Source organism: Labeo rohita, chromosome 7, assembly GCF_022985175.1.
Source record: "Labeo rohita strain BAU-BD-2019 chromosome 7, IGBB_LRoh.1.0, whole genome shotgun sequence".
NCBI classification, from domain to species: domain Eukaryota; kingdom Metazoa; phylum Chordata; class Actinopteri; order Cypriniformes; family Cyprinidae; genus Labeo; species Labeo rohita.
Window position 1 is genome coordinate 34058648 of NC_066875.1, and position 23603 is coordinate 34082250.

General features: G+C 39.8%; 1 protein-coding gene across 15 annotated transcripts in view; it reads right to left on the bottom strand.

The window, feature by feature from the left end:
• The window catches only part of sox6 (SRY-box transcription factor 6), a 163827-nt gene that overhangs the window by 63453 nt on the left and 76771 nt on the right, over positions 1-23603 (bottom strand). For all 15 annotated transcript variants that reach the window (XM_051115000.1, XM_051114999.1, XM_051115009.1 and 12 more), the window contains 3 exons: positions 19308-19397; positions 7435-7607; positions 5291-5359 (listed from right to left, as the gene is read on the bottom strand). In XM_051115000.1, coding sequence (XP_050970957.1) covers positions 5291-5359; positions 7435-7607; positions 19308-19397 — 332 coding nt within the window. The remainder of the gene's footprint in view (positions 1-5290; positions 5360-7434; positions 7608-19307; positions 19398-23603) is intronic.

Consider the following 23603-nt stretch of genomic DNA (forward strand, 5'->3'; position numbering starts at 1 on the left):
ATGGACCTGCGCGGACAAACAGCATCTCTGTCCGTTGACAAACAGAGCTCAGTGTGCCTATCTCTCTCTGTCTCTCGTAGCCGCGCCGTGTGAGGAGGGAGAACGAGATGGGAGCTAATAAACTCTTGTTTGCTGTGATATGAGACAGAGTATATGAGCGTCATAATGGGATTCTCACAGAGAAAGAGTTGTTTAATCTCAACTGGTATTTTTCCTCAAACACACCGCAGCCTCTCCTCTCCTCAGTATCTAAAGTTCACGCTGACCTTTGAGGGAATCATTCTTCTCTTGATGCTTGTGCGTGTGTGTATACAATAAGATGAGCCTGCCTCCACCTGTGTGTTCTCCTCCCTGCGTCACCTCAGCTCACATCGTACCAGCCCCAGCGTGCAGGAATGCCTGGAACCGAGCCAAGTCTGCGCAGGAGATGCACGTCAACCCGGCCCAGATCATCCCTGAGTCCAGCCTGGGAATTTACAGCTGCCGTCGCAAAACACAGCCCAGAGAGAAAAACAATAGCACCTAATACACATGCACACATGTACAGGCCTTTGAAATCTCAACCGAGCACAGCAGCTGTAATCATAAGTATTAAGTGCAAGAGATGTATGAGCTCGGAGGACAATGAACAGTCTCTCCTGACAACCTCTTGGACAAAAAAAGCCCCTTTGTGCTCTAACTTCATATGCACGGACATATTTTGTCATTATGGGGAGCTCAGGCAAAGCAAAAGACAAGGAGATTTAAATGGGAAACTGATTAACCTTTAAACTGACCATAAACTTTAGTCATAAAATTCTCAGCACTGTTTGACTACTCGAAAGAGTGTTGTTTAGGTTTTTAGCCCAAGAAACTCAAAGAGAAATTCAAATATTATAAAAATAAATAAATAAATAAAATATTAAAATATACATGTAAAACATTTATATTATATTATATTACTACATTATGTTATATTATATTGTATTACATTATATTATATTTATTATATTCAATGCACACATACTGTATTTAATGCACCACACATATAACATTACATATATTACTTTCTAAAATATTTGCAGCACTTTACAATAAGGTTTATTAGTTAACATTAGTTATCAATTGTCAATTAATTATCTAATATTACTATAGTAATTATCCAGTCACTATTTTCTAAATAAAACCACAAATAAAAATGTATATATGTATATATATATATAAATATATATATATATATATATATATATATATATAATAGTCTATATTATACATTATAAATTAAAAAATATATGTTGAAAATAAATAAACATGTATAACATTTATATTATATTATTATAATAAACACACACACACATATAACATTATATACATTACTTTATACAATTATATATGTATTTCTTGGGCTAAAATCCATTTCTACAGAAAATTATAGTATCTGTTTGCTCTCCATTTAATCTAATTTCTGTGTAAGATAATGACTTGCGATATTAAAGATCTCTCACTTTTTCCCCCCTTTCCTACAGGAAGCCATCCACAATTACAGCTGATTGTAATGGCATGAGGGCGAATAAAACAGTGAGTGGAACTGTCAAGGAGACTGGCTCTTTGTAAACAGGTCAGCGGAACCCGAATCACTTGGCTTGATTAATACCGATTCTAAGAACAACCAACACAGGCTTGCCTTCCTGTTGGAGGCGGTGGCTTTTACATGGTCTTATTTGTGCGGCTTTACTTGTCTTACATAAGTAACACATTTTCTCTTTCAGATCAAGATTTACTTCGACATTTGTTTTTAATTGTTCCTAAGCCTCTCCTTCAATCTCTGATGGCGCTTTTAAGTTCGTGCTTGAGTCACATAACAGTAATCCGGTCCCTGGACGGAATTAGTTGCCATATGAAATTTCTCAACAAGAGGCTTTTGGCTAAAGGAATAAATAAGAAGTAAAACCTTGAGCTTGAAGTTCTGATAAGCCTCTAACGCTATAATCTAAACATCTGCTATCTTTAAAACAAGTGACATTGTAATTCCAGAAAAGACAAAAACTCAATCTCTTCATCTCGCTGAGGTCTTTGTACAAAACGTGATGAAACAGAGAGAAGGGCAATTTTAAAGCGGTTTGATTTGGGCAACGCGGAGTGCCAAACTCCGGAGAAAACCAGAACTGATTTTCCAAGCCAACGCTGTATTAGGTTACAGGCCCAATGGTTTTATTTGGACCCCATTCAGTCCCGTTTACAGAATCCAGTGATGTGATCAGTTACATCATCAATAAATGTCTAAAACGCTGCTTAACATGTAAGCCAAAACAGTAGTGCTTTGATGGGGAAGCTGGCTCTTTAAACCACGCACACGCTCCACGCTAACAGCGGGGAAACCCAATCCTTGCATGCTGTTTTACCACTCCACTTTTACGTCTTCTACATGAAGGCTGAAGAGCTTGTTTGGAGTACTAATTAACTCAAAGCTGTTGTATATTAAGAGCACTGGGCATTTTTGTAGAGCTAGCTCTAATGAAAACAGAGTGCCAGGGAACTGCATTAGCAAGCCTCCTCCTCTCGCTTCCCATTGCATCCTACTCTTGTCTTCCGACGACAACTTCTTCTTCTTTACGACAAGCTGTGGCCTCTAGAGACGGAAGTTAAATGGGTCGCAAAGGGAAGCAATGGTAATGATATATATGGAAACAAAGTCAGAGAAGATAAAAGGCACGATAAGATAGTATACATCTTAAGCCTGACTTTCTTACAGTCTCTGTTTTTGCTGGTGTTCTGGTATAAACATTTATGTATGATTACAGTGTAACAGCCATTAACTGCAACAGATGGAGACTGTCTCTTTTGTTTTAATCTTGGACAAGAAAAGGGGGATCAGAGCTCCATAAACTACAGTTCAGATGAGACAACTGTGACAACGAGTATTTAAGACATACTGCTGCTGCACAAGCAGCATATATAAATAACCCATAGCAGAACTATACAGGTGGAGCTGGGGAGGTGGAGGGTTTCAAAGGAACTCTGAAAGCTCACTGTGAAATGCTCTAGTGAATGCTAACCAGCAATTTAAATGCAAACTCATTGGCTGCATATGCAACATGAACCAGCTTGTACCATGTACAGTAGTTTAACGATGTAAATATCACCAGTATCAATTAACGACCCATCAGCCTGCGTTTCATGACAGAACTTGCCATTACATTTTTTATTTTTTTTTTGAATGGTGGAGTATATGCTCAATACAAACCGGTGTAGTCTTCAGTTGTTTTTCGACTCTTCGTTATTGCTTCAATGCAAAGGAAACCATTGCGCCAGTCACACTGTTATTTGTTGGGCATGTTCAAGTAAGTTAGATATGTGCAGATGCTGCGTAATTAGGCTGTATTTAAAATTTGGGCTTAAATGAACTTGCCCAAGAAATGTGAACATAATTTACAAAAAGTAGTTTTGTAAATTATGACAGCGCTTGACAGCGTTACCCGCCACAGCTGATTTTTACCTGCATTTGGCGGGTTGGCGGGTGTTAATTTCAATCCCTGAATGTGACAGTTAACATTACGCTACACCTCAGCACTTTGACAACAGCTTAGCCAATTTCATGCTACTGAAAAAAAGTTATGTTAACATAGCAACTTCAATTAGCTACTCCTCAGTGAACTGCAGGAATGACAGTACAGCACAGCCCAGCTGTTTAGGATAAGCTCTGTCGCTAGTTGAGAATATCCAAACCCAGCAGCCTCCACTCCTAAAGTAATTAAACTATTCACACAAACTCTTACTCCACTGCTACCGACTGAACACACAGTAAGCATGTAGGGGCCTGTCTGCTGGAAAGCGAAGAGTGGCACTTCTCACACAGACGGCGTGGAAGAGTGGTAGTAGCACAGTGGCTAGTTCTGCAGGCTCTTCAACAACGCGCGCCTTTAACAGATTGGCCCTTTCTCTTGAGAAGTGCACTTGAAAGAGGTTTTACTGCCGAGCTATAAATCTGTCGTGCTTCGGGCTGTGTAAATAAGACAGTGGTTTGTTTTTACCTGACACATCTGAGCGGAGAGAGAAAGAAAGGCTGATGGTTAACCTCACAATGATAGGTAGAGCGCTGAGAAGAAAACCGGCCTGGGATTCTTTTCTGAGGGCCTCAAGCTCAGGGGCTTTGAAGTGGAAGTCAAACGCAGAGACGTGAACGTGAGGACTGAGAAGTACAGAATGAAATGAGAAGTAAAATAGAAGACCAGCTGACATAAAGGGTGTAAATCTGGGAAAGAAAAGAAGAGTCGGGAATATTGTACCTGTCTCCGACGAATGTGCAAAACAAGCGGGAAAAAAGGAAAGCGTGAGATGGAAGAGAGTATCTCCAGGCACGGGCTGCTCTTGTTGCCCTTGACTTTTATGTGTGTATGGTGTGTGTAAAAGACCTTGACCACTGCCACTGACCAGCTTGTGTACGTCCACGTCTCCGACTGGGTGGTCCGCTAACCTTGCTTGACTAAGAACCACATACCACACAAACCAACGACTCACAAACACTCATTCTCATGCCGCATCTTTTCCTCCTCTTTCTTCACATATACGTCACATTTATTTATGGCACTCTTGTAAGCATTCTCTTTATTCTCCCTCCTTTCCATTTTTTCATTTCACATAATTGCTTGATGGAGAGCGAAAAAAGTGCAATCCACTTTGTGGCAAGAAAACGGATTTGGGTGACCACAGTGTGTACTTTGCAACTAATCCAATTCAATTATTTTTAAGCAAAGAGCAAACTTTCAATGATCCTATTCTTGAAGCACACTTATAAAGAGAGACCTTCAAAAGATCACTCAAAATGACTTACAGCAAGCAGCAAATATTTGCAAAAGGCAAGGTTTGCGCAATTTACGTGTCAACAAGGTATGTTTACAGGCTCGTTGGCCGCAACGGAGTGCGCAAAGTGATTTTTCCAATATCGAACAATGGGAAAGGGGGCTAACGGTAGCGCCTGTTTTTCCAGAGCCACTGCCACGTCACCGCGCTGGGACGGTGTAATTTCAGAGGCATTTATCACCGGCTTTCATGTCTCAAACCCTTAGGGCACTTTTCCACAAAACATGCAAACAGGCACCACTTGGTGTCATTAGGCTTTCTCTCATTTCTGTTTTTTTCCTCCTTCCTTCATTAATTAGGGAGTGATAATTATTCTACCCATCTATAGCCCCTTCCGAATTACCATTGGCCAATTATCCTGATTGGTGACAGTTGCAACGTGATTGATGACAGTTATAAAAACAAAATAACGTTTTTTGACAGAACGAAGACGTGAAAGTCGAGCACTGACCTGGATCTGCTGCTGGAGGAGATTGATTTTGTGCTGTTGCTGCAGAAGTTGCTGCTGTTGTCTGGCAATCTGCGAAAGCAAAGCGATTCATTTAGCCGAACATCGCTAGAAACCTGCAAACGTTAAAGGATGTACGTTATCCTAGTCTATGATAAGCAACTGAATTGATTGTACCATGTATTTATGCAGACAGATAATATATGCAATCAGAGCTTGTGGGTAACATCTCTCGTCCACCAATTGACCCTAATGACTGTAATCAGAGGACTGCTAATGTGTATTATACCCAGCTCCGGGCCTGGCCGGGGCAATGCGCCGCTGGGGTGAAAGACTGGCATGTTTATGCAACCTAGGAGTGGTCGGGTCTGCCCAAGGGTGGGCTCTCGACGTTAAAGCGCGTTGCGTCCTCCCTCTCTCTCAATTTCTCCCAGCCCTGCAGACTCCCCCGTTCCTCCTCCTCGGTTAGCCTGACAGCCTAGGTTTAAGTGTCATTTAATTTTCATTTTCAAATATAATTACAAAGTGTTCACTGTAAGATATCACCCGTCTGCAAATGTGTCAGGATTAATTTGTGCTGGCTTCTTCACTAGTGTCAACAGTTAATTACTGTGTCGTGTCTGGATGGCTAAATGACATCCTAACTTCAGGCTCCCCCCCTTCCTCCCTCGCTCTCTTTCTCTCTAGCTTTCTCTCTTCTGTCCTCTCCCTCCATTTTGTTTGTCATTAATGGAAAGGGATGTATTTTTGAACAGTAAATTCCGGAAATAACCGTTTATTAAAATCAGCTGAGCATACAATGAATATACAATCCTCATAAAGTTGAATATTAATGCGGAGAGTCGGGTGACATTAATAGGATGAATTCGAAAACGTGCATCCGTTTCAGGTAAATGCAGACCACATTAATATGCACCTACTCATCTGCATAATAAATTGACAGCAATTATATGGTTTCGCTATAAAAACAGTGAAGATGTAGATGGATCTTGTGCGACATTAACGGAGCTCATAAGCTGCTGATGCGTTCAGTACGCCTCATTTGCTTGATCTACACATGCTTTTCGTCCAAAGTTTGATCTAATAGTGATCAATTTCCCTACCAATTTACGTGCTTCCATATTTCATCAGTTATCCACAATAACCGTAACTCAGAGCTTCCCTCCTCACGACAGAGCCCGATTTATCAAAGAGTGAAACGTCAAGCCATAAACTAAATTAAAATATTAAATCGCTAAATAGAAGAACTCATTACCTATTTAAAAGCAAATAAGAGCAATCTTGTTTTAAGTGCCTCCTCTGATAAATGAGGCTGTAAAATGAGAATATGTCATGCATGGCTGATAATATCTTCATTAGACTGGCTTTAAACAAAACAACTGGATTTATAAGACATATGTGACCCTGGACCATAAAACCAGTCATAAGTCACACTGGTATATTTGTAGCAATAGCCAACAATATACAATGCCAATGTAAATTTATTACTGAAAAACAATCAAAACTTAATTTTTGATTAGTAATATGCATTGCTAAGAACTTCATTTGGACAACTTTAAAGGTGATTTTCTCAATGTTTAGATTTTTTGGACCCTTAGATTCCAGATTTTCAAATAGTTGTATCTCGGCCAAATATTGTCCTATCCTAACAAACCATACACCAATGGAAAGCAATGGAAATGGAAAAAATATTCAACTTTCAGATGATGTATAAATCTATAAATAAGTATAAATACGTTCCATAAAATTGACCTATGTATCTGGTTTTGTGATCCAGAGTCACATATACAATATGAAGCCAGTAAGAGATCTGCACTTGAACTGAATTGGCCACACTCCACAGGAAGTTGAATTGGAATGGCAAGAAAAGGAATTTACTTAATCGTAATTCAAATATGCATTATGGGAAATAAAATTCTTCAACACTCGTCCACAAAAGTTCATTCAATTTGGAAAAAAGTGAAGTAGCTATGATGAAATATACAAACTAAATTCAAATTTCTATAAGTGAAATTTCCAAAATAGTTACCGTTCTAATAGTTCTACCATTCCATTCTACATCCTTACTCTGACTTCAATTTTGATTTATGACTTTGATTCTGAATTGAATTCTGAATGATGCTCCACCCTGGTTTGAACATTCTCACCTGCTCTTGCTGTTGGCGTGCCAGCTCCATTTGCTGACGTTGTTTCTCCATCTGTGAGGCGGCCAGTTTCTTCTGCTCATCATGGGCGGCCAAGAGCTGCTCTCGCAGGCTGATGAGCTGTGTGATCATGGTGGAGAGCTGTCGCTCCTTCTCTGCGAGACTTTCTGGAGTACCTGGAACAGAACGCATGCAGTCAAACACAAAGAACCAAACAGTAAAAGAGAAAATGACCCTGTACACTCTCCCAGCAGTGAGAAGAAAAGGTTTACATCTCACGTTACATCAGCCAGATGTCCCTCACCTCTTAAATATAGTCTCTATAAGAAGGCAAAGGTCAGTTTTCCTAGAGACCGAACAGCAAACAAAGCAAGTGGAGGAAAACAGAGCCTTGTTAATTGATCTGCGCTTCAGAGATATAAAAAGCCCACAATCGAGAAGCTCCAGGGATCAGGTTTTTTCTTGAGAGGGCAGGACAGAGCCAGCAAATGCTGAGCATCCAAACACTACGTCTCAGTCCTGAATTCCTGAAGACCGCAGAAGGCGGTCCGGGAAGGAAACTCTAGCTCCTTCAAAGCCGAGAATGGTATCATCCAAACAGCCTCGGTCTGATAACGGAAAGGCTTCATTAAAAGTGCGAAGGTCGCGAGTCCCGCTCTCTCTTTCCACTCCTGGTGATCGCGGCATCTTGGAGAGATGGTGAGGAATGGAATTGTTCCTATTAAATAAGAGGAGCTGTCACAAGACGAGTGAAGGTGGCAGATTAGTGACAGACAATACAGGGCAAGTGCGTGTGCGACAGTTGCACGACTGGAGGCGCTGCCATGTAATGACTGCTCTCAATTCTCATTAAAGGAGGAGCAGACGCAAACACCTCGGAGCCGACGTGCCTCTCGCAAACAGGGTCACCGTCACCTCTGTATCCTCTCATTATCTCTCTCGCACGCATCAAACGGCGTAATCACACCAGACAATGTGCGTGCCTTCTGCACGTCCTCCCATGAGGCCGCGCTGTACCTTAAGCTAATCAATGCTAAGTGATCCTGCCTCCGGACAGTAACCTGCTGCTCCGTGAGAACAGTACGATCGGCTTGGCTAGCGGCCAGCTCTGTGTTAAATTCTTTCCTGGGTGTCTTCCTGTGCTCCCCTGGCCACATCTGTCTTGAGTTTCTCCGAAGGGGCTCCCTGGGGCCCGCTCTAGTTCAACTATTTTAATTTGACTAAACACCTGATTTATTTTATCTCTCCGATGAGGAAGGCTGTTTGTCTTAATAGGGCCTGTCAACCTCCAGCCCCCATTCAGAGCAATTTACTGGCTGGGCTTGCGCGGCGGCAGCGGCGATGAAGGAGAGAGGCTGCAATTCTCCATTTAGCCTCTCTCTCAAAAAAGACACCTAAAAAGCGCCCATTCACTGCAACTGCATGTGGTTTCCTTGGGCCTGAATTGACTTTTTATTCAGCCGACTACACTTGTTGTGAATGGCTTATCTGTAAAATTGATACATTTGCTACCGATTTTATTAACCTTTGGCTTGTGCCATGAAGGGCCGTATTTAGCGGCCGCTGCTGTCGGGACTGACATCTGCCCCCGTGCACGCTCAAAAACAGAAAGGGAGAGAGAGTCAGAAGGGGATGGGGGCGGCAGAGCATCTCTCAATGGACGAAGGGAGAGAAGACACTTCACCAAGTCAGAAGGGCTGTTGGATGTCAAATAGCATAACTTGCTCCTCCTCCCAACAGAGAATCTCAGGGGCCTCTGGGGGAGGACAGGACTCATATCCTACCGAGGGGCAAACATCTGGACTCAATTCTGCCCACTCAGGAGCTCTCCGGACAACCCTCCAACTCAATCACACATTTCAATCACATGACCCGCTGTACTTGATTCTGTTGTGCAACACTCATAGGTAAACTCCCATAAGTTTATATACCATAATTTTTATTTTTTATGCACTTTTGGGTGTAGAACTATTGTAGTGTTAACTGAGCACACACGCGTGTTACAGTAGCCGAGTTTTACCGAGAGGCCGCAGACTGCGGAGGGCCCAGCACAGGTTCTGTGTGTGCGGAGTGCTGTTCTGCACAAACACCAACAGCATACTAACAGAGGCTCCATTGTTTCGTCTCCGGCTCGATTGTCCAGAGTTCACCCCAACCACCCCACCCCGCTACCAAAATGTCTTCCCGCTTCTCTCTCACTCCTGTTTTCCCCTCCTCAGATTTCCCCTCCCTGTTCTGGATTTCATTGTTTCCGACTATAGCAGCAACTTATCGGTGAATTATAGAAAGTTGAATGTTTTAGAAATAAAAAGTGCACTAGAATACCAAACAAGGGCAATAAACAGGCTGAAATTTAACAAAATCAATTAAGATATTTATCGCTTTATACACTATATATATATAGTTTTATCATCTAATCTAACATTTATTTTTAATGATATAATTAAAGTTTAAAATATTACATTTATTTTTGAAGCATATATATCATATTTTAAATATGTATATATTCAAATAATACACAAATAAATATAATAAAAATTAAATAAAAATCATTCAAAAGATGAATAAATAAGCTTTCCATTGATGTATGGTTTGTTAGGATAGGACAACATTTGGCCGAGATACAACTATTTGAAGGTGCAAAAAAATAACAAATATTGAGAAAATCGCCTTTAAAGATGTCCAAATGAAGTTCATAGCAATGCCGATTCTAATCAAAAATTAAGTTTTAATAAATTGACAAAATATCTTCATGGAACATGATCTTTACTTAATATCCTAATGATTTTTAGCATAAAAGAAGAATCGATAATTTGGACCCATACAAAGTATTGTAAATACACCCATGCTACTTATGACTGGTTTTATGGTCCAGGGTCACATATATAGATAAATGTAAATAAATAACACACATTAAATATAAAATATAATATAAAAATATGAAAAATATTATTTAAAATAATTTCATGCACAGTTTACATTTCATAAATATGTATCCATATAAAAAGGAATGAATACATAAAGATATATGCAGATATCTATGTACTTCAATTGTAGGAATTAAATAAGCCTAGTGTATTTTGGTAGTCCTGTTTTGGTATAGAGAATCCTCTCTTCCTGTGTTGAATTATAGATTCCTTTTAAAAGCAGATAAAAGTTTTATTGGCAGGGGAGCATGGGGGGAGCTTGGCCTGTATCTGTCTGTAGAGTGCTGACAAAGAGAGCAGTGGTGCATATTGCATTGCTCTTAACATCGGCGAGTCTGGCTGCTCTTGTAAAGGTGTCTCATTGCATTGTCGTTCTGACTTGACACGGTCTGGCCAGGAGATGCTAAATAATGAGAGCAGGTTAGGTTTGTCTAATTCATCAACGAGGACACAAGATTCCACTCAGGACCTTTGGCTGAGGAGGAAACCGAAAGAATGAGGGAGAATATGCAAGAGAGACGACGTCAACAGAACATTCACCTTCCTCTCCCTTCACTGTCACAAACCAGATTGGATGACATTTCCCACAATGGCCAACTCGAATACCGGAGAGAAACAACTGCGACTGCAATGAATGAGCGAGAGAGGGAGCTGTCAAAGAGAGGGGCCACCAGATAAAAGACACTTTGTAGGGGTGCGATTTGTTCTGTCCAACAGCCATTCTGCCACCCCAGGCCAACCCAACCCCCCCTTCCCCTCTAATCAAGCAGTCCCTAATTTGAGTTCCAAGTCCAGCACCAAGGGAAGAGAGGGCAGCTTGTTACTTTGAAGAGTCCCAAGTGAATAAGAGAGATAAAAGATCCAGGCACACACTAGGAAGAAAGAGGAAAGGGGGCGAAAGAGGGAAAGACTCTCTATTCTCTTCTCTTCCTTTGCTTAGGACAGCTGAACCATTATGACTAAATTTGAATGACTTTTTTCCCTCCCTAATGTCCGAATACTGGAATTTCTTTGTCTCTCCATCAGTTGGCTTTTGTGGATGCTCCCATATGCTGCGAGCCCATCCTAAGTAAATTAAGAGAGCTCTAAAAGCAGCGATTGTGCCCAGGCCGAGTCCGGACGCGGGCTGCGCATAACTGGCGTGCCTGACATGGCTGCCGGCTGGGAGCTGTGAAAAGGTATATTCCCTCAACTGAACCAAAAAGGAAAAAAACAGGGTCACTAATGATTTTCAGCCCAGCAACACATATACACAAGGACTAATATTTACGGTCCCCGTTTGAACTCTGAAGGTTCTTTTATGTGAAGAATCCACGTCTATTGTCAATACCAAAAAAGAGAGCTCATGTCAAATAAAAGGGAATTGTGTTTTGTCAGTGACCTCAAAGTTAGCACGGTTAAATCACTATTAAGAACCTTGTTGCATCTAAAGACAAGACCCAAGGGTGAAGATCAAACTAAATCAAAGATTAAAGACCGAGAACACACACGGGCACACGCAAAATCATTAGAATTCTGCTCAGCTGACATTTATACGAACCTACACATGCAAATAAATACAACAACTGCATAAAACCACAAACCAATAAACAGCAACTGATACCTGATAAAAGAAAAGTTTCATAATAAATAAAAAACATTATATATAAAAATATAGAAACTTTATATTAAAATTATTAAATTCTAAATTATAATCAAAACTAAAATATAAAAATGATAATTAATTTAAAAAAAAATTAAAAAGCATCATTTTGAATAATACATAAGTTTCCCTTTCTCCTGAATTGAGACGGAATGACCAACAGCTGTTACCTGGCCTGCTGCCCCATGCGATGATCGAAACCCTGCTGATCCTGCCAATAAAACTTCATTAACTAGCATGCACCAGGACCTGCTTGCACATGTAAGCATATGGCAGCTCAAATCATCAAGTCAAAAAAAACTTTCAATACCACATTATAATTTAGCATAATGCAAATTTACAGCTCTTGTCCAGGCTATAAAAAGAGGGCGAACGTCTTGTCCTCAATATTCACTTGTGCCAAACCGGATACAGCACTGTGAGCTTTTAAATGTAATTAGCTGTGCATGTTAGCACATATGAAGCTGCACCCGCAGAGTCCCATACAGTGGGAAAAAATGTCTTTGAAACAATTATCACTCAGAAATTGCTAGTAAATAATTACAAAGAAATGGCAAGTGCAGTAACACACTGAATAAAGAGTAAAATTTTGAAGTGAAAAGCCAGTATTTTCTTGTACAACATACTCCAATAATCTTTGTTTTATTTACAAAATCATTTTTTATAGTGTAGACACTTTTTTAATATTTCATTTTAGAGGAAAAATGATTAAAAAATATTTTAAAGAGTGTGAAAGACAGTATTTAAAAGACAGTATTTAAATATTTTCTGCATAATCATTTACATATGTGACCCTGGACCACAAAACCAGTCATAAGGGTAAATTTTTCGAAATTGAGATTTATAAATCACCTGAAAGCTGAATAGATAAGCCTTCCATTGATGTATGGTTTGTTAGGATAGGAAATCGGCCAATACTTGGTCGTGATACAACTATTTGAATATATGGAATCTGAGGGTGCAAAAAAATCTAAATATGGAGAAAATCGCCTTAAAAGTTGTCCAAATGAAGTTCTTAATGAACATTACTAATCAAAACTGAAGTTTTTATATATTTACAGTAGGAATTTTACAAAATATCTTCATGGAACATGATCTTTACTTAATTTCCTAAGGATTTTTGGCAAAAAAAAAAATCAATCATTTTGACCCATACAATGTATTTTTGGCTATTGCTACAAATAAACCCCTGCGACTTAAGACTGGTTTTGTGGTCCAGGGACACATATAATTGTGTGTGTGTGTGTGTGTGTGTGTGTGTGAGAGAGAGAGAGAGAGAGAGAGAGAGAGAGAGTGGAATACGGAATGTACTCCAAGTATGCGAAGTAAATTAAAACGCACTCCATTACATCTTACTACACACTCTCAACAGGGATTTTTTTTCCCCCTCCCATCTCAAAAACACTTGATTGACACCAAAAGTCAACAGAGTGGCTCTTAAACAGAGACACACTTCATGTTCTTGACGTTCATGGGGCACTTTAATGCCAACTAATAATCTAATGACGACAGCAGCGATGCTCACAAGTGTAATTAAGATAATGCAAGAGCCCTGCTCTTCTCCCAGCATCCTCAGCATCACACAAACCTCTTCATTAAAGAGTCCTACCGAGATAACAGCTCAACCTGACCACATAACACACACGCAGACAGACGCGCGGGACAGAGCTCCTGGTGTGCATTTCAATGTTCCTCCTATCAGAGTTGATCGGCACCGAGGTCACAGCTGAGAACGGAGCCGCCCTTGAACACGCACTTTTAAAATCGGCCATTCGTCACTCACTCAGATGCCTTGACCTCAGTCTGTTTTATTATTATTATCATTAGAGAGAATAAAAACCCTGATTGGACTCAACAATCATTCAAGGCCTAACTTGTGCTTGCGTGCCTGCGCATAACGATTTCGTTAGCAGCAACGTACATCCCCTTAGGACCCTGGGAGGAGACAGAGTCCGGAGACTCTACTGTAGTCGGAAATCCAGCGTGACACGCGCTAAAGCGGCCCGGGCATGGCCCTGCCAGCTCTTAAACGGCATTACACGGCCGTGAGCGGAACATTAGCTCTGCGACCCACCCTCTGATAAACATTAGCTCTCCCGACACTGCGGTACACCGAATTAAACCTGTGTTTGCTAGCGGCACACATCACGCAAAGATGTTTCTAATTTGTGAATAATTGCATTATTGGGTTTCACCACCAATGTAGCCCAGGACTGGAGCTTGTAACAGGGTAGGACACTGTGAATCTTCTTAATAAATGAAAATATTTGCCTAGCAGGAAAGCTTAAATGCATGCCCTGTGGTTTAGAGAAGTGACTTTCCTCAGGTCTAAACAGTGTGTGTATGTGTGTTAGTGTGTGTCGGGCAGCTTCGATGACTGTCTTCCCCTCAACGCGCTCCTGTTCACAAGCACTTTCAATAACACCATGTGAGGAGAGGCAGCAAACAAGGTGTGCCTTTCTACAGCCAAACGCCACAAGCTAAATTCCTCAATTCATTAGGAGAGAAACGGAGCACAGCTTTCCCCGCATTCATCTTGCAAATGTGGCCCAAAGAATAATAATTTACAGTGGCTCATATTTCACTTGTGTACATAAGGGCAAACAGTTTGACTATTGAGGCGTTAGGGAGAGAAAAATGCAGAGCGTGCTGCTGGAGGATGGGGGAGATGGAGGAATATTTCAGACGCTGTGATGGGTGGAGAAGGTTTCCTCTCTCTCGGTCAGGAACAATGCCTAAAAGGAGTAATGGAAAACGGTTTCAAATCTGGCAGAGATCGAATATCAGAAAGCTGCCAGAAATGTGTTTTGTTTCGCCTCACTTAAAAAGATGCTCAATTATTTTGAACATATTCATACAAAGATGATAAACTGAGTAAAATGTTTAAATTACAATGAATCTGCTTTGTGTGTGTGTGTGTTTTGTAACCTCTCTTATTATTATTATTATTATTATTATTATCATTGTTATTATTATTAAGTGTAATAAATTGTATAAAAATTATATATGGGTCAAAGATGAAAAAGGTTTTAAGCATAAAAACTATAAAATTTAAATTGTTGTTTAAAAAAAAAAAAAAGGTTTTCTGTTGAATTTAATTGCATTTTTGTTTTTGTTTTCTAAGCAAAAAATAAATATCATACATTTTTACCCTAATATACAGAAGACACCCACTAAAATGTCATTCAGTCTAACAATATTTACAAAAAAAAAAAAAAAAAAAAAAACACACACACACACACACAAAGGCATATTACAAGACAAATTACTTTTACCCCAAATACTAATTAGTTGTAATTATACATTTTTAAAATTTGCCACTATCCTAGGTTTTGCCAATTTGTTAGTATTTTTTTAAAATTTATTATTTTAATATGGACAAGTCAGAATAAGCATGTTTTTTTAATTTTTACATAATTATTGTATTACACTGAATGACAATGTAACAATATTTCAATCAAATTTTGACATTTTATTCTCCAAAAGGTAGACACTATACCTAGATTTAATGTGCTTTCTATGGATATAAAATCACTTTTGTAAATTTTGATGTGGACATCTTAACATCTTTTATATATATCTATATATAAAATACAATGCTCTCTCCTATTCTCCTGTCACTGTTTTAAATCACAAAATTAAAAAAGTAAATGTAGTTTGAAAATAATTTTAACAATTACATTTTTTTTTCCAATTGTCAAAGTGCAATAAAATACTATCTACAATAATAGTTTTAAATTATTATTTTATTAAATAATTTAATTATATAAAATAATAAAGATTAATATTTAGAACAAATTTACATTATAGCAATTATATAGAAATAATATGATTACTAAGATTTATTTATAAAATAATAAAACACAAAATATATAATAATTATGAAAAGAATTCACTTCTGTGAAGATCTATGATTTTTGTTTTTAAATCCCAGAGAACTGAAACTAAGTGTAAACTGAATAAATGCGTAACCAGCATAAAAACAACGTGTAAACACATTAACTTTTTTTTTTAGAAAATAATTATTTATTTTACCCTACTTATATAATGCTATATGTTTTTTACATGATGTTTTACAAAATGTTTATGCTTATCCTTGAGTGTCACATCACATACTCTATCTACACAAGCATGGGTTCTCTGGCTTTATTGGAGCCATTAAGAATAAAGCTGACGTTAAATTGAATAATCATGTTTTCAAGTAAATCCAGCTGCTGGAACAATCGGCGCTCTGTACCCTCACAGTCCGCTCTCTGTCCAAGAGCGCCTAAGCCAGGTACGAGTCACATCGAAATCACACTCAGCCCTGCCGCTCTTTTAAAAAGCTTCTACTTATCTACCAGCCACAGGACGTTCTCTCCACAACCATGTGGACGGCAGTCAGAAATTGATTAGGCAAAGAGCGAGGGACCCTTTTTCCACGCAGAGGCTCTAGTCACCATTTTCATGCAGTCGCACAATGCTGAGATTTCAGATTTTCAGTCCTTTTCTGGGTTTCCGATACTCTGATCTTGCAAGTACAGTCTGATTTCCAGTTTTTTACACAGTCAGGGACATCCAAACGTTCAAGGCGATAAAAACAAAAAAACGTCTCGGCGGCAGAAGTGCAGACCTCTGATTCACAAATGAAATTAAAATTCCACCAGAATATTAATTTAAAATATTTTGGGAAGTTTCCGGCATACTGTACGTCAAAGAATGAAACAAGGGTGCGGGCGTGCCGATGTCTTTAATTGTCAGAAAAATTAAATGTAGTCGAATCAATACGCACAAAAAATAATAATAATTGCACCGCACTGCTCTTTGCGTTAAATTTGGTGATTAACACTCTCTGGCATATATCTGATGTGTTACTCTGTATTTGTTCATATATCTCTCCCTCTCTCTCTCTCTGACAATCGAGCAGGCACTGCTGTGGTTTGGACGTCCTCCAGACATCCTGCTTCTCCTGCTTTGTGGTTTTGTTTTGCAGATCTCATCTCTCTCTTCACCGTTCCTCCTGATTGACAGCTGAGCTCAGGTATGAAAACAAACACACCGCTCCGGTGGCGGCGGGTGGAAAGCGATCCGTAGCTGACTCCCCTATACGCCCTGTACCCGCTACCGCTGCCCCTCAAGCCGGGCCCGCCGTCAACATGGGGCTTAAAGAAAACACGCAGGATTCTGCAACACTTAAGAGCACTTTAAAACAATTCTGAGCTGCCTCTCAAATTTGTGCAGCAAATAGCATGATACAATTTCATTTTACTAGATAAACAGGGCTTTAAAACGTGAGAAACGTCAACAAGAGCTAACTGAACTCGTCACACACGAACAGATCTAAAACCAAAAAGTGATCTGGTGTGATGAGTTTGTTTACTTGTTTTGTGCAACAGAGTCGGGCAAGTCCGGACGTGTTGCCGCGTTTTAGAAAACAGGTCTAAGTGTTCTGTGAGTTTCAGCTTTTTTTCCACTCGCACTCTCTTTCTCTCCACTATTGTTCTTCATCCCCTAAAGCAATCAGTTACTTTTTTCAGATCCTAAACTTTGTTTTTTAGCACAGCGTAGTGTCTCGACAGGTTCACGAGGTGAAAAATATGTATAGGGTTTAAAGAACAGTTGCGGAGATTTGAAAAGCAGCGAGAAACTTTATTTTTTACAGCCATTCCTAGTCGATTTATTTATCGAACAAAGATCAAAGGCAGGTTTTTGTAGTGCGCCGACAATGGCACAAAGAACTGTGGGTAGAATGCACAATGTCATCGGTTCAAATATGAGAGCGAAAACAGCAAGGCCAAACAGGCAACAGCTTCCTTTTCATCCTCGTGCCATCTTTTATCCGGCGCTCTCCTCCATTAATTTCGAGCTGGAGGAACGTGTGGCCTTTGTATTGATTTTTTAACCTGACTATTAATGCGCTCTCTGATTTATCATAACACTTTAGATCTTAATCATAAGTTGTGTGTGTTTTCTCTTTTCCAGCTTGGTGCCTTTGTTTGTGTATTAATTAAGCAGACCTTGTGTGTCTCCAACCCTGAGCTTCCTTTTTAATTGCCCGTATTTACATCAGGCCGACTTCAAACGCAGAGAGAGACATTTTGTAAGGGGGAGCACAAAGGAGGCCTTTGAAATGTCTACAGTCATATGAAATGGCAGGCTAATTAGAAACCTTAGGCTGCCGGTATGATATGAAAAGTAATTCTGTCTGTTTCTCTACAGTCGCCTGCAGCCTCACTGGAAATCACGACGGAGGCCACTGGTGGGGTATTATCAACGCCTTCTACCTGTTTATACCTTTTAAACGTGACCTCACCCAATGCCATTTATCCAACAGAAAAATACCCTGTAATTTAAAAAGATCTCCTTTCAAAAGGCTAAATCTTTCCTCGCCATTTTCTTCGCTGCACTTTGATCTACGGTGCCACATAACGGGGGCAGGTACAATGAATCTGGTTTACTGAGATGTGATTTACATTTGGGGCTTCATTAAGGTTATTGCCGATGAATGCACTTATTAGAATGTACGACTGTTTCTTTTTCCCCTGTTCTCCAGCCCCCCCCACCTCGACCCCTCCTCCACCCACACGCCGCAGAGAGTAAGTCTAATCCAATAATTAAAACCAAGGACAAACGTTATTCATAATTCTAAATAGCGCAGGGAAGGAAAAGGGAACCATTAAGCGAGGGAACAAAAAAACAATAACACTTCTCTCCGATGTTATTACCCTCACAATCTAAATCCCGCTATTAACTGCCTCCTAAATGTCTTCTCCATTAGAAGCGCCCTGACATACTGATGCTATAACATCCCATATTCGGACTGCTATGACACCTGTACCTCATCCAATTGAAAAGGCTGTTATCAAGGCAACGTAAAGCTCTGAGTATACGGGGCGGGCTGGTGTCGGCAGGAATGGACGACAAACCCCAGTGTGCCGGAGAAAGGGAAGAGAAGGAGAATCAGAGATAGCGAGGGAGGAGTGCGTGGCTGGAGCTGGGCAGAACTAGCGCGTTATCAGAGAGCCGGTGCAGTGCCGTCTCCTGCTACATAAACACGTCTCTGTAACAGCCAGTGCTAAGACCTGCTCGTGCAGAAAAAAAAAGCTCATCCCATGAACACCTTCGGTGGGTGTAAACAGTGTATGCGCCGTACTGTCTTCCAATACAAACACACATGCATTCTTGTCCTCTTTTCTCTGTTCGTACCAAGCCCACCTTTTCTTTGAAAGTGTGATAGAATCGTATGTTTAATTTCCAGGAGCTAAATGATACTTTTCTGACATATTCTGACACATGGATCACATGACGGGACTAGTCAGGCGTCTTACCTTTAATTTCTCCTAACAGCTCGCCTGTGTTGAGTCGCTCCATCTTCTCTTTCCAGTCTTTAGAAAGGAGTTTCTCCATGCAGGAGGATTCTAAAACAAAAGCAACATCTCAGAATGAAACAGAATGCATGTACAAAGAGAAAAAACAACAACAGCAAATTACGGACACACAATATAAATACCAATAAAAAGTACTGCTTTATTTTAAAAATACATATTAGCTATAAAACGAGAATTACCACTAACACAGTTTGAGTGAAATCACTTCATAACACAGACGACCGCAGCAAAGAGACATTCATACGACAGCGTGCATTGAAATCCTCTGTAGCTCTCAAATCCATAGCTTTGAGTATGACCCACAAACCTTGAGCAACAAAACAATTTGTCCTCATAGAGAAAAGAGGCCTCAAAGACAAAGAAAAAAGACAGAAAGAAAAAGGGGAAAACCTTCCCATTGAAAAGGTGTGTTGAGCAAACTGAAAGAAATAAATTCCGTCTGCTTCTCAGGAAAGTGAATGTTACACACCTGTCTTTCAACAGCCACAGTGCACGATAATTGTCGAATGTGCGTTCTAACGGCTGGACTGTGGTAATAAAGTGAAATTCTATAGAGATCAGTAGCTGAGTGCATTACGGTAGAAAATCTTGTCAGCTTAGTTCATTAAGAGTATTAGGGGTGATGTCTAAAGGTCATAAAAAAATGTTTTAATTTCTAAAAGAATAAACGCAGTGGGGTTTGTAACTGAATGAAATGCTCTAATGCAATATTTTCGAGTTAGGTCAACTACATTCAGTGAAAATGTCAAGGTGAATCTGTTTCTACCTATGAGTGTGAAAGGATCGTCTTTATGAAAGGTACTAATTGTTTTTTTTTTTTTTTTTTTTTTTTTTTTTTTTTTTCAAAGGGCAGGTATGGTGTTTCTTAATTTCTCAATCACGCACATACAGAGAGAAACACAAAGACGAACACACGTATAATATGTGGATAATGTGAGACGTGACCCCTGGTCTGTCGAAGGTCAACCGGAGAGGCTGAAAGAGTGATAAGAATGAGGCGCCGCACAAAGAAAGACATTAAAGGGGAAGGTAGACGGGGTGAGATGGGCCCGTTTGACTGGCCCCGCACAGCCGGCAATGATGAAAACAATTAACATTTGTCTGGCAGACAATGAATCAGGAGGAGGAATGGCTGGAATCTGCAGAGCCGCGGCCCCGAGGTCGTTGATAAAGAACACGCTGCTCACCAGCAAGAGCTTGAAGCTCGTAGCCTGGGTCAGCCTGTTCCCAGCGCTCAAACACATGGGACAGAGAAACACCCGAACAAATGCAGCAGACAAAAAGAGGAATTGGGTGAAGTGTTCAAAAGGCACAGCTTATTAATACATCAAGATCAGACCTCTACCTTCTTCAAGCTGAGGAGCTCTTTTTGTAGGCCGTGACCTCTGAGCAGAGAGGCTGCGGGTCTCATGTTGCCATTCAATGACATCATGGACAGGAAGAGTAGAGTTTGCTCCCTGTGTGAAAGGCTAAAGGGCACATGGCTAAAGCAGACATTCTTGAACGCCGCTGACAGCCCTCCGGCACCGTAAGCTGTAGTTAAACCGCTCGTGAACACAATGGATCATTTGTGAACACGCTTTGCCAAACAAAAGGGCACAATTCATGAGAATGGGAATGACTTTGGCTATTCTGTTGTGTGTGCTTTGTGTCTGCGTGTATTGTAGTCATACAGTATCTTGAGGTACTCCAGGCCATTGAACATTCCCAGTGAGTGACATCATCACACTCATGAATGTGGTGTGATGCGATCTTCATCACATGCCATAAAAACTGATGTTGCAGCTATGCCTTTATTATCATGAGCACTGCTATATCCTTTTTTATATAAAAAAAAAAAAAAAAAAAAAAAGATTTCACATATGTGACCCTGGACCACAAAACCAGTCATAAAGGTAAAGCTTTTGAAAATGAGATTTATACATACTGAAAGCTGAATAAATATGCTTTTCAACGCATGGTTTGTTAGGATAGGACAATATTTGTCTGAGATACAACTAATCTGAGGGTGCAGAAAAATCCAAATATTGAGAAAATCGCCTTTGAAGTTGTCCAAATGAAGTTCTTAGCAATGCATATTACTAATCAAAATGTATGTTTTTTACAAAACTTACAAAATATCTTCACAGAACATGATCTGTACTTTATATCCTAATGATTTTTGGCATCATTTTGATCAATATAATGTATTGTTAGCTGTTGCTACAAACATACCCAAGATACTTCAGACAGGTTTTGTGGTCCAGGGTCACATATTTATGAAAGCCCTTTTTTGTAGCAATGCAAAAGTCTTCACTGTCATCCTTTGATGAATTTAATGCATCCTTGATAATTTTTTTTTTTTTTTTTTAAAGTACTGACCCCAAACTTTTGAACACTAGTGTATAAAGTTGAACTGAGAAGAAAAGGTTTCCATTACAGAAAATAAAAATTCAATAACAAAAATAATAATAATAATAATAATAATAATAAAAACCCCTCAATGTTTGTAGCTTCCATGAAATAAAAATAATAATAAAAACAAATAAAAATCTACAACAGCTTCTTCCCACAGGCCATTTCACCCATGAACTATTAAAAAGACCCCTCAGTGCAATATTCCCACTGTTTAGTGCAATATTTAGTAAACTCCTAAGTATTCATATTATCCATAACACTGTAAATATACATACATAATGTTTAAATGTAAAAAAAAATTCTGATCTCATCTTAAATACTTCTGATCTGATCTAAATATATGTACATAGGCAAAGAGAAAATAAATGCACACACACAAAAATAATATAAAAAGGAAAAATAAATAAATAAATCTCTCTTCCACTGCTTTAATACAGTGCAAGGTCACATCAAGGGGAGGTCAAATTTTCTTTGATTCTCCATTTCCTCCATTTCAGATGGAACGACAGGACACCTCCGTTTGGGTCATTCTAACATTATTTCTACTTTGCTGGTTTTCACAATCCAGGGCTCACAGTTTGTTTCCTTGACCTCGTGAGATGCTACGACCCTGTGTTTTATGTGTGTGTGATTGAGGTCTCTTGAATAAAAGCGCTTCCTGTCATAACACTCTCCTCCCCTCAGATAATAACCACATACACACAACACACATACCAGCATATATATGTATAACAAATAGCAGTGCATTCTTTCCTCCAGGCTGAAAAAAGAGCTGGAAACAGAGAAACTTCCTTTTATGGCACAGGGCCGGGGTGGATCTGTCCTGGGGGGTTAAAAGGTTTTAGGGAAGACTTTTCCCATATTCCTCCTCTGCGTCTTACACACACACACACACACACACACCAACACAGAACAGTGCACAGATGCTTCTCCAGCACTTGATCATTAAGGAATGCGCCAACTGTTGGAGATAATGCGGTGCCAGCTCCCATTCTGCTCCACTCTGCCTCCCTTGAGAATGGCCGCTCCCTCACTCCTACACATACACACACACACACTACAGCTGGAATGTGGTGAGGCTGTCCTCCACACATTTTTACCTGAGAGAGGTGAAGAATGTCCAGCATTTGTGGATGACGGACACTGAAAACAACCTGTCCACTACGGTTCGAGGCTCCACGGCTCTTCCTGTGTTTTCAAGCATGGATACTTTAGGCAAACAAGCGGTTAATGAGACAGACGTCTGGGTTTTTTCAAAGTACCCTTATAAAGCTAGAACATTTGAAAGGAATTTAGATTAATAATAAGGGGATATTTTTTGCACAATTTCCCAAGTTGCATTCCATCTTCTCCGGAGAGAGCACTAATGCCAATGGAAACACTGCTTAACATCTGGATAATACTTAAATGTCATACTAACATATTACCGATGTAAAGAAACAAAAGTGGACCATTCATTTTGAAAAATCAAACAAAGCTTCAGCCACATCCATTCATCTCTCAGCGCTGCTGCTACTTCAAATGAGTAACGCAGCACAGCCCATTGAACAAGGTACATTTCCTTCCCACATTCGCATTTGGATTTCAAAATACAAAGAGTTCAGAGACAGTCTGACATTTATAGACTCTGAAAACTGAAGAGGAAGTGTGGAAAAGACTTGTACTTGTCTGGAAAGGCTTGTCAGAGGCCTAGAACGAGCAGATAAATAAAGCGAGCACTGACTTTATTGTCGTTATCCCACGAGGGCCCCAAAAATCTCCTCATGCCCTCTTCTCCTCCTCTCGGATAAAGCGTGGCTTGGCTCGAGGGAAACCAATTCAGCCCAGATGAGATTGGAA